Here is a 14,497-nt window from a genome sequence, read left to right as displayed (position 1 = left end):
GCTGTATCCAGAGGAAGTCAAGCCTTTGTAGATACACAGCCACAAAATCCTCTGTTTCCTTTTTTTTTTTTTCCCCCTTTACTGTCAGTCCTGCCCCCTTGGCACCGGGGCAAAAATGAGCAACCTCCTCTTTGATCAGGTTCATCTAAGCTGGAGGCCTATTTTTAGTAGTCAGAATTTGTTAATTAGTTCCACAATTGGCGTTTGATTGTGCCCAGTCCCTGCTGCTGGTAAAGTCCTTTCCTTTCCCCTCTGGGAAGCAGCCTGTGGGGGAGGGGCGCTGGCTGCCACAGCTTTGGGAATTCACAGTTCTGGGGGGTGCTCGCAGCTGGTCCAGACTGGGGTATGCTGTGTGTCCGGTCACTATCGTGGCTCCAGGAGCTTTTCTGTACTGTTTCTGGTTATTTAGTAGTTGTTCTGGAGGATGAACCAAAATCCGCACGTTGTTAAGCCACCATCTTGACCCGGAAGTCGATTCTTCTAATTCTTGTGTATAATATTTCTGTTGATTCATTAACCCAAATTTTTAAATATAATCTGTAACTTATTTGGAATTTTTAATGAGATTTACTCCTAATTAATTTTTTCTTTTTTAGTACTTGATATTTGATGATCCTCTAAATAAAAAAACATACAAAATTATGACTAGTGCATTTCCTAATATAACTTATGTAGACAGCTTAATTGAACACTGTAAGTGCACGGAACCTTGAGTACGACATGAGATTTTGTTAGTTTGCCCAGAGTGATGCCCCAATAAATCCCAGAGTGAGTTGAACAGTGAATAAAAAAGTATTTGCAAAGTGCCTTTGGGGAATGGTGAGAGGGGGAAAATTCAACTTCCCCAAGTTGAATTCTTGATATCCTCACAAGCAGTATGTACAACCAAAGCTATAGGCTGAGCCTCCAGTCTTGGGGTTTGTTCATATGAAACTTAACCCAACAAACGGTAGGTTAAGCCTACTTAAAATTAGGCCTAAGAGTCACCCCCAAGAGAACCTCTCTTGTTGCTCAGATGTGACCTCTCTCTCCAGCCAACACAAGCAAACTCACCACCCTCCCCGTCTACGTGGGACATAACTACCAGGAGTGTGACCTTCCTGGCAACATGGGACAGAAATCCTAAAATGAGCTGAGACTCAGCATCAAGGGATTGAAAAAAACCCTAGAGTGAGCCGAGACTCAGCATCAAGGGATTGAGAGAATCTTCTCGACCAAAAGGGGGAAGAGGGAAATGAGACAAAATGGCAATGGCTGAGAGATTCCAAACAGAGTCGAGAGGTTATCCTGGAGGTTACTCCTATGCATTAAGGAGATATCATCTTGTTATTCAAGATGTAATGGAGAGGCTGGAGGGAACTGCCTGAAAATGTAGAGCTGTGTTCCAGTAGCCACGTTTCTTGAGGATGATTGAATAATGATAGAGCTGTCACAATGTGACTGTGTGATTGTGAAAACCTTGTGTCTGATGCTCCTTTTATCTACCTTGTCAACAAAGGAGTAGAACATATGGAATAAAAATAAATAATAGGGGAAATAAATGCTAAAATAAATTTAGTTTGAAATGCTAGTGATCAATGAAAGCAAGGGGTAAGGGGTATGGTAGGTATAGATTTTTTTTTTTCTTTCCTGTGTTCGTTTTATTTCTTTTTCTATTGTCTTATTTCTTTTTCTGAATTGATGCAAATGTTCTAAGAAATGATGAATATGCAACTAAGTGATGATATTGTGAATTACTGATTATGTATGTTGTTTTATTTTGTTTCATTTTTTTAATTAATAAATAAATTTTAAAAATTAAAAAAAAAGATGTAATGGAGAGGCTGGAGGGAACTGCTGAAAATGTAGAGCTGTGTTCCAGTAGCCATGTTTCTTGAAGATGATTGTATAACGATATAGCTTTCACAGTGTGATTGTGAAAACCTTGTATCTAATGCTCCTTTTATCTTCCTTGTCAAGAGATGAGTAGAACATATGGAATAAAAATAAATAATGGGGGGAACAAATGTTAAAATAAATTTAGTTTGAAATGCTAGTGATCAATGAAAGGGAGGGGTAAGGGGTATGGTATGTATAAATTTTTTTCTGTTTTCTTTTTATTTCTTTTTCTGAATAGATGTAAATGTTCCAAGAAGTGATCATGATGATGAATATGCAAGTATTGGTGATACTGTGAATTACTGATTATATATGTAGAACGGAATGATCAAAATAGGAATGTTTGCATTTGTTTAATGGTTTGTTTTTTGGCATTTAAAAAATAAAATAAGATAATTAAAAAAAAAAGAGTGGTTGTTAAGCTGAATTAGCTGGAGGCCTGTCTCCATCCATTTGTGTGGGTCTTGATTAGTTTCTGAAGTTCTATAAAAGAGGAAACATTTTGGAGAATGATTCTGAGAGAGCAGAACAGCATAGCCACAAGAAGCAGAGTCCACCAGCCAGAGACCTTTGGAGATGAAGAAGGAAATTGCGTCCCAGGGAGCTTCATGAAACAGGAAGCCAGAAGAGGCTAGCAGATGACACTGTGTTCACCATGTGCCCTTTCAGAGGAGAGAAGAACCCTGACCATGTTCACGATATGCCTTTCCAGATGAGAGAGAAACTCGGCTGTGTTCGCCATGTGCCTTCTCACTTGAAAAAGAAACCCTGAACTTCATCGGCCTTCATGAACCAAGGTATCTTTCTCTTGATGCCTTAGATTGGACATTTCTATAGACTTGCTTTAATGGGGATATTTTCTCAGCCTTAAAACTGTAAACTTGCAACTTATTAAACTTCCCTTTTAAAAAGTAAAAAAAAAAAGTACATATTCTAAAATGTATTGCTCCTTATTTTTGTGTAATAATTTTGAATCTTAGCAACCTTGACAAACTTTTATTAATTGTAGACAGTGTTTTGTCTGGATTTTCCCTGTATGAACTATCATATATACATAATGACAGTTTTGGATTTTTTCCCAGTCTTTAAATTTTATTTCTTCTTCTTGGCTTACTGAGTTACTGGGGCATACAGTAAATATGGGGCATAAGTATGGGGGATACAGTAAATATGACAAATAAGAGTGGTGAATATAGCAGGAACTTGCCTTGATCTTAGAAGAACACATTGAATGTTTCTCATGAAAGATGATGTTTGAATTAAAAAAAAAAAAAGAGGCTATTCTGGAGATTACTCTTAATGCAAGCTTCAGCTAGATACTGCTAATTGCTACAGTTTGCCAAACTCCAACCAACACCATTTCTGTTAACCCTAAAGAACACCTAGGGGACTGTGTCTGAGATTATACAAAAGTTTCACACACTAAGATTATTTTCCAGAAACCTACAACTTCCAGATGGTTCCTATGCCAGATAACTTCTGAATCCTAGAGGAGCCAGCCTCTCCAAGGACATCAACTAGTTCCATCCCCCTATCCCATACTGTCAACACCCCTTACCAACATGAAAAAGTTAGAATGAGCATAGACAGAATACCCCTGAAGACTGGGAGAAGGATCAAAGGAGAAGGAAGAGTTATAATACAGATGATAAGATTTCACAAATGAGTATGACTTCTAAATCATTATATGATATTTCTTTTAGTCTCCAGTGTCTTAGAGAAGCTAGAAGACCTGAAATTGTGAAACTGAAACCCATACCAAATACTGAAGTCTTATATACTTGAAGTTATAGTTCTATAACTACTTGTTAAAGAATCCTTTGAAATTTATTGCTTTTTTGTATATATGTTGTACTTTACAATTAAAAAAAGATACTATAAGGTTATAGGAAATTTGGGCATACAATGACAAGCAGAAATTCTAGCTGAAGATATGTTTTCCAATCTACTATGGTAGGGATGGAAATTAAAATATCCCTGCCCTAAAGAACCTTAAAATGAAATTGGGGAAATAAGAACAAAAGGCATAAACAAGGACAAAATAAGATAATACATAATTAAATGTAACATATATGCTAAACTGGAGAAAAATAGATTATAAATAGAAATTCTACAGTTGACATAAATAAAAGTATATACCATATTAAGTTTATTATGGAATGTTTTCTCTTCCTCACACTGATTTTTTTAAAAAGTCAATCTGATCATTACTCTCAGCCTCCCCATTCCCACCCACCCACCAAAAAAAAAGAAGCACTCATTTTAATGGTTCTTTCAAATAACGCCAAACTCCTTATCACAGCCTACAATGTTCTTCTATCTCTCTAGACTCAGCCTGCATGAAGAGCCTTCTGCCGCCATCTCCAGCCCCACTGGACTCCTGGACTCAGAATCCTGAACCCAATGTCAAAACGTATTCACGATCTTCCTTCCCAGTTTAAAGCTTTTACACTATCTATCCCCTTGGCCTGGAAGACTTTTTCCTAGAACCTTTCCATTCAATTAACTCTTACTCATCCTTCAGATCCCTGGTCAAGTATCCACTGCTCATGAAAGCCTTCCCTAACTAAGGCAGAGCCCCCTATATTATGGAAACCCCTGTACTATTCTCTATTATGAATAGCACCTTGTCATGACTGTAATTTTTCTTGTTTTTTAAGTAATTTCTGTTAAGCTCCTTTAATTAGGGACTATGCCCATTTTTATTCGATATTGTATCCCTACCATAAGCAAAGTCTTGTTTGTAGTAGGCATTCAACAAAAATCAGTTGAAGAAAACCCTAAAATTGTGGAATTGTGATCCATACCACCTCTGAAGTCTGTTCTACAACAAATCATTGCGATGTGTTTTGAAATTGATTGCCTTTCGTATATGTTATTTTTCACACACACACACATACAAGTTAATTGTGATATAGGAAAAAAAAATTAAGGAAAAAAAATGTTTCTTCTAGCCTCCAGTGTTTTGGAGTAACTTGAAGGAAAAGTCTGAAATAGTGGAACAGTAACCCATAGCAAATTTTGAAATCTGTTCTTTGACTACCTGTTGAAGCATACTTTGATAATTATTGCTTTTTCTTTCTTTTCTTTGTATATATGTTATATTTAACAATTAAAAAAATGTTTTAAAAAAATTAGTTGAGTAAATATATGTCAACAATGATAAAAAAAATACCAGCAAAAATCATATAAACTAGTGATGACAGGGATAATGTTGAAGGAAGAAAAAAAGTGATGGGCTAAACAGCACAGCAATGTAGTCATAACATTTCAATAATTCAAGTGAACTTATTGAAATGATAAGTTCTTACAGATAACTGAAGAATACTATAAAATTGTTTCCACCTAAGAGAGAAGAGCAGAAGGACAAAGGGGAAGCAAAGAGAATCTAATCTGGGTAAAAGGATCAGTTAAGTATGAAAAGAGGTTAGATGACCCAGGCAAGAAATAATAACAGCAAGGGATTTCAACTATAGGAACATACGCTGGTATATCCATGTATGGAATGTATTTGTGTGATGATTTCTCAATAAAAATAGTAGAAATAAAATTTTAAAAAATGAGAAAATTTCTAACAGCTTGATAACTTTTTTTATATAAAATAAAGAGAACAAGAAGGAAGGAATCTAGGCTTAATTCTAATCAGTGAAAAAGAGTTGGCAATGTAAAAGACCCTTGGGAGAAGTGCCTTTTTTAACATAAAAAAAGGGAAAACAGGACAATTACTCGTAACTTTCAGAAAGCAAATTCTAAGCAATCCAGGGGAAAAAAAGATGATTTTATGGCTAGAAACTCTGAAATGTAAGTGTCATTGTAGAGCTGTAATTAATTTTATAAGAAACAGAAGGAGGACATCTAAAGAAACAAATGTGGTTGATCAACATGATTCCCAATAAGCTCAAATGACTGCCTGGAATTTGGAATGTCAAATCAAACTTTATTTCACCACCTTAGCACTCATCACCACCTTTTATTTGCTGTCTAAAAGTCATTTTCCTGAGCGGTAAACCAGAAGTATATAGCTATTCGATTCTCCTTTTTTTTCTCTATGGACTCTGCCAAATTACACTTATTTGGTAGTTTCTTTGTTTGTATATTCACATGCATATATACCTCTTGGAAGCTGTGATAGAACTTATCTTTATGGAAGTCACACTTTCATTAACCGTAATGCTATTAATAGCAAAGGTATTAACATTTCTAAAGTCTTATAACCTGAGTAGAAAACGTTCCCAGCAAAAGAATACAATGGTAAGCAAGCTATAGACAATCACTAAATACTTCAAGGACAGAATGTCATTTATATAGCTTACGGACATTGCAAAATGTTTAATATTATACAGCTTTTAATGAAAAACTGATAAGATGACTTTCTTACCCTTCCACGCTGAAGGACTTTGGGGCGTTTGGGCCCTCTATTAATAAAAATGGGTTGCTGTGGTTTGGCATTGGGCCCAGATATCTGCATCTGTGGGTAAATATTATCCAAATACCATTTAAATGACTTACAACCCAACTTCTTTCTCAATTCAACACGCTCACTAATATTTCCATAGCTTTTGGTCTTCAGATCAGGTCTTAAGAAAAAATATTGTTCCTGAATTAACAAAAAAAGGAAAAGAAAGAGAATGAGTTTTTTGTGAAAAATGAATATTAACTATTTTTCCAGTTTAAAGAACTAACTGAAAACAATGAATTATGAACAAAAGTACGTTTCATGCCCCTGTTTAAATCTTGTTACCAGATAATGTCAGTGGGAAGTTTTCTACAATTAGGTACATGATTAACAATGGCAATAAGACATTTTGAATTGTGAGATGCATCCCAATTTCAGACATGTTAAAATGTGTAAAAAAAAATATGAATCTTATAGGCAATGAAACAGGCAATAAACAAGACCAGTGGTTCTCAAATTTTTTGGTCTTATAACCGCATAGTCTTAAAAAATAACAATAATAAACTCATTACATGTCAACATAAATACATGCTTTGAATAAAAATAACTATTTTCAAAACAAATTTAATGAGAAAACTAGCATTGTTTTACATTTTTGCAAATCTTTTTAATGTCTGCTTAATAGAAGTGAGCTGAATTCTAGTCTCTGCATTCAACCTGCTGTTAATGTTGTTTTGGTAGAAGTATATTTAAAAATAAAGGACTTCATGAAAATCGTGGTTGAAATGGATTTTTTTTTTGACACTACATCAGAAATCAACAATAGGGCTGTTACAATATAGAATATATAATCACATCATTGAACTTCTTGTACAAAGTTAGATTAAAATCTGGTCTATCTTGCTTTTGAGCAGATTTTTTTACTCATCAGGATTTTATAACATCACTTATCACTTGGAAAATACTGGTCCACTGAGCTGTGCAGATCTTTGAGGTGCTGACAAATTTCATCATATGACAGTGAAAAAATCAAAAAGAATTATACTCATATATATCACCACGGTCTCATCCAAAAAGTTTTTAAGTGCATGATGGTGGATGTAAGTTTTCTAAAAAGTCTAATTTTCACCGGAAAGCATGGATTCTATCATTTACAATAAATAATATCAGTTGTTTTCCTTAAAACAGCAGGCTCACTTGGTTCATTTTTGAGAAAATGTCTGCCAAATACCCAAATATGAATAGCCAAGGTTTGTGAGTTAGTCGTTCTTTTATGTAAAAATGTTCCATTAAAAAAAATGGCTAGTTCAGCTCACAACTTGTGTTTTTCCTTAAAACAACCACTGTACTTCAGTATGCAGCAAAAGTTCTTTTGTATACTGACCATTTAATCACAGAATATTAAAAAGATATCTACTCAAGGGTTGAGATTTAATAAAATTAGTCATTTTTACTACTACATCAGTGAAATTCTTAAAACGGCTTTTTTTTTTAAGTTTTGAGTGGACAGCAATGAAGAATACAATGATTAGTAGAATAATTTGGTGCCAATACCTTTACTTATACTAAGAGCTGAACACTCCAATCTTTCTACCACATTGCTTTTGCCCAATCAGTGCAACGTCAACATAGTGAAATGGACAAGTAATGTATTAATCGAATTGTGAAAATACTTTGACTTTGTAGACCTCTTGTAAGGGTTGCTGGGACCTCCATCATAAAGTTTATGGGCCACATTTTGAGAATCTATATGTTAAGCAGTAATGACTCAGATGATTAGGATGTAGGTGGATCTCAAGGATCTCAGTCCATAGAGTGAGAGGAGATATTATAGTAAGAGAAATGTTATACAATATAGATTGCTTCACCTTCATTATTCCCATAGCAAATAGTTCATACCTCCATTAGCATTTATCTCATAGTACTCATCTTTGTATCCCCAAAAACCTAATACAGAGCCTAGCATATGGTAGATAGTCAATGTTTTTTGAAAAATAATTATACATGTATATTCACAGCAGCTTTATCCATAATAACCAAAAAGTGGAAACAATTAAAAAATCCAATGATGAATGCAAAATGAAAGGTGATTTGTCCCTACAATGGATTATTTGGCAACAAAAGGATGAAGTACTGATAGATCTACAATATGGATGAACCTTGAAAACATTTTGCTAAGAAGCCACTTACAAAAGACTCCATATTGTAACATTCCATTTATATGAAATGTCTAGAATAGGCAAATCTACACAGAAAGTATATTAGTAGCTCTCTAGGGCTGAGGGTCATGGAGAGATTGGAGGATAATGGTTAAAGACAGTTTCATTTGTGATAAAAGTATTATAAAACTGATTTGTGATTTACATCTCAATATATCTGTTACAAAGAAGAAAATCACTGGAGGCTGCCTGTGGCAGATGAGAAAGCAAGAAAACATAGTAAATGTGCAGGGTCTGATGGGAAGAAGTGAAAATGGGCCATGGCAAAGCCTAGTGAACAAAGCAAAGACAATGAGTAGTGTAGGAGTCACAAGAAAGGGGCCAGAACAAATGGAAAGAGAGACTTTATTCTGATTGGCTGCATTACCACTTATCACGTGGTCTCTTGGAATATTTAAAATTCATCAGAGTAGAACTGAGTTAAGTACTTGGTGAAGAGAAGTTTGAGAAAAGAAACCTAGAAATAAATAGGTCTAAAGGAAAAGCCAATTAAAGAGAAGTAAGCAACAAAAGCATCACCAAAGTAGTGACTAGTCTGCCAGTCATCTTTCTAAACTAGAAATGTAGACTCACCTTGTATTCATCCAGCCATACATGTGCTAGCCTCAAAGAATTGTGTGTCATGGTGTCCTGGCCTTCAGGAGATCCATATGGTCGCCTTTTCCGGAAAATGTGTCCTACTCTAGAGCAAGGGATGATGAAGAGCTTACCTCCACACATCCAGATCTGGCCAGAAGCAAAATATGAATTAACACTTGCCTCATACTGCTATCAAATCAATTTGCCAATTTTCATGAAATTAATTTTTTTATGAAATTAATCTTTAATAAACATTTTTATGAAACTTTGCAAGATGTTTTATGCTATTAGCTATAAATATTCCAATAGAATATTTAACTACCTTTCTAAAAAACTGTCTTTACGAATAAAATAGGAACAACTGTAAATTACTGTAATATTAATTAACTACCACATGTCTAAAATTACACTGCCATGCTTTGGTACTTTTACAGATTAAGGTCTAAGGACAAGGAATGCTTGCTAACTGATCTTCTAATTTCAGTTTTAGAGGTACTGTCTTCTAAATGTAAACTTTTTTTAGAAAATCATTTTTGAAAAAATATACAGAAATAACTCTGGTTCATAATTCAGAAAAACTCTGCTCTGGTCTAAATTTTGCCGTTGATTATCTGGTTTACTTTATGCAAGTTATTTTAATTTTTATAGAACTCAATTATCTTACCTACAAAATGGGAACAATGAATTAATAAAGTACTGATTTCTAATATGCCTTTCAAATTCAAAATTCTAAAGATTATATAGAAAAAACTGCCATTGAAAAAAGCACACTGGTGATCATAGTGTCTCCCCAGGTAAGTGATGCAAATGTTCTAAAAATGATCATGGTGATGAATACACAACTATGTGACGATACTGTGAGCCACTTGATTGTAAAACATGTATGGATTGTATGTATGAAAAGATATGTCAATAAAAATATTTAAAAAAAAGAAATCAAGAGCGGAAATAAAAGATTACTGTTGTTCAAAAAAAAAAAAAAACACTACTGTCAATACATTTCCCAAAATTCAAAATGATACATATGCAAAGTACTGTGGAATTATGTGAACGGGGATTCTATCTGGACCAAGAGATAAGAGAGAGGGGAATGGGGACAAGTGCTAGGAAGGAGAGGTTTGGTATTTGTTCCCCTTGTCTCTTTCTGCCTTTTCAGACTACCTTACCACCATAGTTCCCTAAGCCACACACCCTACCCATGCTGTCACCACTCAGGAGCTGGGGAAGAGGAGATTGTGACAGGTGAATTTCTTCCTCAGGTTAGAAGTTCCTGCATCTATAAAAAGGATTCAGAAAACTACACACGGGATGACAATTTTAATTTATCATCTAAACCGGCTTATTATTGAAAGTGGAATGGGAAGTTATTATTAACGACTTCCAGGACAACAGATGTAAACCAGGGCTAGCTTAAGCAAACAGAAATCTGATCACCATATATACACATATAATATATATATACCATACAGTATATACAGTATATACCAGTATATACCATACAGTATATATATATATAGTGGTATCAAATAAAATGAATAAACTGACAAAGAATGAGCTGTAAGTAAAACTCACAGTAAGACTGTCTGAATTCACACCTAACCATTCATTACAACATACTTTTCAAATCCTTATATAGTAATATATGATTTCTTAAATGCTTTTGACATTTTTAGCAGATATTAATCATATCATACATCATAGTAAGGTAGACATTCACTAAAGATAATTTGTCAATAAAGACAATTAAGAATTTACCTAAAATATGGGATTATGGATAAAAATTATATTCGATTACACAAAAAATTAATAATTAAAACAAAACATAAAATTACCCGAAATGATATTTCCAAATTTTCTCCTCCCCAGATATCCATACCACTGTCATACTGTCCAAGCTCATTAAAATAGTGTCTGTTCATTGCAAACAATCCCCCAGCCATTGTAGGTGACCTAAAAAGAGAAAATAATTATTGTAATAGTTTCATATCATCAGTTATGTTATCTATTGTTTCTTTTAATTTTTTATTTTATTGTGTAATATAACATATACACAAAGCAAAGAAATAAAAAAGCAATAGTTTTCAAAGCACTCTTTCAACAAGTAGTTACAGGACAGATCCCAGAGTTTGTCATGGGCAATCATATCATCATCTTAGATTTTTTCCTTCTAGCTGCTCCAGAACATTGGAGGCTAGAAGGAATAAATATTTTTTATCACAAAAAACCGACTTTTTCTTTTTTATGAAAAATAACATATATACAAAAAATCAATATATTTCAAAGCACAAAAGCACAACAATTAGTTGTAGAACAAATTTCAGAGTCTGGTATGAATTATAATTTGACAATTTTGGGTTTTTACTTCTAGTTGCTCTAAGATACTGGAGACTAAAAGAATGTTCAATGATTCAGCAATCACACTCGTATAACTCCACCATCTCTGTATAACTCCACCATCACGTTTGATCTTTCTCCCACTCTTTAGGAGTATTTGGGCTATACCCATTCTAACTTTTTCATGTTGAAAGGGTCTGTCAATAATATGGGGTAGGGAGATGGAACTAGCTGATATTCTGGAGATGCTGGCCCCTCTAGGTTTCAGGAAAGCTACCCTAGTGTATGGAACCTTTGCAGAATCTTATATTTTGTCCTAGGGTTGGCTGGAATGGGTTTGGTTGGGGGTTGGCAAGTTATGATAGGTAGCATGTCTAACTGAAGTTTGCATAAAAGCAAGCTCCAGAGTGGCCCCTCAACTCTATTTGAACTCTCTCAGCCACTAATACCTTATTTGTTACACTTCTTTTCCCCTTTTTGATCAGGATGGCATTGTTGATTCCCCAGTGCCAGGGCTAGACTCATCACTGGGAGTCATCTCCCACGCAGCCAGGGAAACTTTCATCCTTGAATGTCATGTCCCACGAAGGAGTGAGGGCAATGATTTCACTTGCAAAGTTGGGCTTAGAGAGAGTGAGGCCACATCTAAGCAACAAAAGAGGTCCTTCAGAAGTAATTCTTAGGCATACCTATAGGTAGACTGAGGTTCTCTAGTATCTGCATAGGCTTCACAAGAGCAAGCCTCAAGATCAAGGGCTTGGCCTACTGATTTGTGTGTCCCTAATGTTTGACACAGTATAAAGGGTTTCCCCAGTGGTAAAGTTTAATGTTCCATATTTTTGCTCCCATCCCTCCAGGGACTTTGCCAATCCTTTCTGATTATCTGCTTAATATACTCTGGATTGTATCCAGGCATTACATTAAGCTATACAGGATTAAAGGCCCTCATTCTTATTCTGGGCTCCCTGTGTTTTGATTATTTAAATGAGCTATCTAGGCAGGTTGAGTTAGATTATGTACTAGAGAAAATTTAAATCTGGACAAAATAAAACTTTCTTCCTTTGGTCTCAAAGAGCAGGCGAGGTTCTAAAATACACATATCATCTTCCTTACCCCTGTGTTCTGAATTACCTTAATTCCAACCTGATTGGCTTAATTCTTCTAACTACCAGGTTATACACATATAAAATAGCCTCTCAAAATCCAGAAATAATAATTACCATTCCAGACTAAATGTATCTGCTATAAGGGCTTACAATCTAGGCCCTCATTTTCTTATAAGCATTTTCTTTATACAAGAATCATACCTTTTGTTCTAACTCATGCATATGAGTTAACACTACTTATATTTGTAGGGTTAATCAGTAGGATGCATAGGTCTACACAACCCTGTTTAATCATGTTCACCTTCAATATGGTACTATTACCTACAGATCTACTAGTGAACTACCTTCACTTTTATCTACTCCCTTACATTGGAGTTCAACTTCACTAACTAACCATTCACCCATCTCTAGCTTCAACGTATCTCTAACTCCCCTATTTTCTATAAGCATCTGATTTTACCTTTCCTGTGGTCATAAAAGTGGAGTCATACAGTATCTATCCAGACACAAAAGTCTGGCTTATTTCAGTCAGAATTATGCCCTCAAGGCTCATCCATCTTGTCATGTACTTCGGGACATCATTTCGTCTTACTGCTGCATAATATTCCATCGTCTGTATATATCATATTTTGTTTATCCACTTGTCTATCGATGGACATTTGCACTGTTTCCATCTTTTGGCGACTGTGAATAATGCTGCTATGAACATCGGTGTGCAAATATCTGTTTGTGTCACTGCTTTCAGCTCTTCTGGGTATATACCAAGTAGTGCTATTGCCAGGTCATAGGGCAACTCGATATTTAGTTTTTAAGGAACCACCAAACTCTTCCATAGCAGCTGCACCATTACACAGTTCAACAACAGTGCATAAGTGTCCCAATTTCTCTACCTCCTCTCCAACGTCTGTGGTTTCCTGTTTGTTTAATAGCAGCCATTCTTACAGGTGTGAGGTTTTATCTCATTGCAGTTTTGATCCGCATTTCCCTTATAGCCAATGAAAATGATCATCTCTTCATGTGCTTTTTAGCTATCTGTATTTGCTCTTCTGAAAAATGTCTATTCACATTTTAATCCCACATTATAACTGGATTGCTTGTTCTTTTGTTGTTGGGTTCAATGATTTCTTTATGTATACAGGATATCAAACCTTTGTCCAATGTGTGATTTCCAAATATCTTCTCCCATTGAGTTGGTTGCCTCTTCACCTTTTTGACAAAGTCTTTTGAGGTGCCGAAGCTTTTGATTTTGAGGAGTTTCCATTTATCTATTTTTTTCTTTTGTTGCTTGTGCTTTGGGTATAAAGTTTAGGAAGCTACTTCTTATTTCTAGATCTTGAAGATGTTCCCCTACATTTTCTTCTAGAAGCCTTATGGTACTAGTTCTTATATTTAGGTGTTTGAAACCCATGCCCATTTTTTGAAAAGACTATTTTGTCCTAGTTCAGCAGATTTGGGGGCTCTGTCAAAAATCAGCTGACCAAAAGTTTGGTGGTCTCTTTCTGCACTCTCAATTCAATTCCATTGGTCAATACTTCTTTGTGCCAGTACCATGCTGTTTTGACCACTGACTTTATAATAAGTTGTGTGTGTGTGTGTGATACAGTGAAACATGCGTTATATAATGTGATTACAAAATAACAGTAACTGGTGTTTGTCCAGGATTCACTGTGCCAGACCCAGTGAAGAGGTTTACATACAGTATTTCAAAATGTAGAGTGGGCTGCAGTAGGGAGAGCAATCTTTTATTCCCCACGGAGGCAGGAAGGTTCACACTGAAAGCATGACCTTTACACTAGATCTTAAAGGGTGAGTCAAATTTTGACCCAGAGAGATGCAGGGAAGAGTGTTCCAGGTAGAAGGAACGGCATGAGTAAAGGCTCAGAGGCAAGGGACACACTCAGGAAATTCTCTGCTGCAAACCCTGGAAATCTAGGCATATTAATATTCAGGGAATGGCTGACTTTCCTTATCTGGTCCCTCCACCA

General features: G+C 35.3%; 1 protein-coding gene across 6 annotated transcripts in view; it reads right to left on the bottom strand.

Annotated features, from left to right (window-relative positions):
- The window catches only part of GALNT11 (polypeptide N-acetylgalactosaminyltransferase 11), a 118,853-nt gene that overhangs the window by 37,090 nt on the left and 67,266 nt on the right, over window positions 1-14,497 (bottom strand). For all 6 annotated transcript variants that reach the window (XM_077150665.1, XM_077150656.1, XM_077150701.1 and 3 more), the window contains 3 exons: window positions 10,905-11,022; window positions 9,067-9,219; window positions 6,257-6,475 (listed from right to left, as the gene is read on the bottom strand). In XM_077150665.1, the coding sequence (XP_077006780.1) occupies window positions 6,257-6,475; window positions 9,067-9,219; window positions 10,905-11,022 (490 nt within the window). The remainder of the gene's footprint in view (window positions 1-6,256; window positions 6,476-9,066; window positions 9,220-10,904; window positions 11,023-14,497) is intronic.

This window comes from Tamandua tetradactyla, chromosome 1 (assembly GCF_023851605.1).
Source record: "Tamandua tetradactyla isolate mTamTet1 chromosome 1, mTamTet1.pri, whole genome shotgun sequence".
In the NCBI taxonomy this organism is placed as follows: domain Eukaryota; kingdom Metazoa; phylum Chordata; class Mammalia; order Pilosa; family Myrmecophagidae; genus Tamandua; species Tamandua tetradactyla.
Note: the sequence above shows the minus strand (reverse complement) of the source record. Positions and strands in the feature narration are given on the sequence as shown.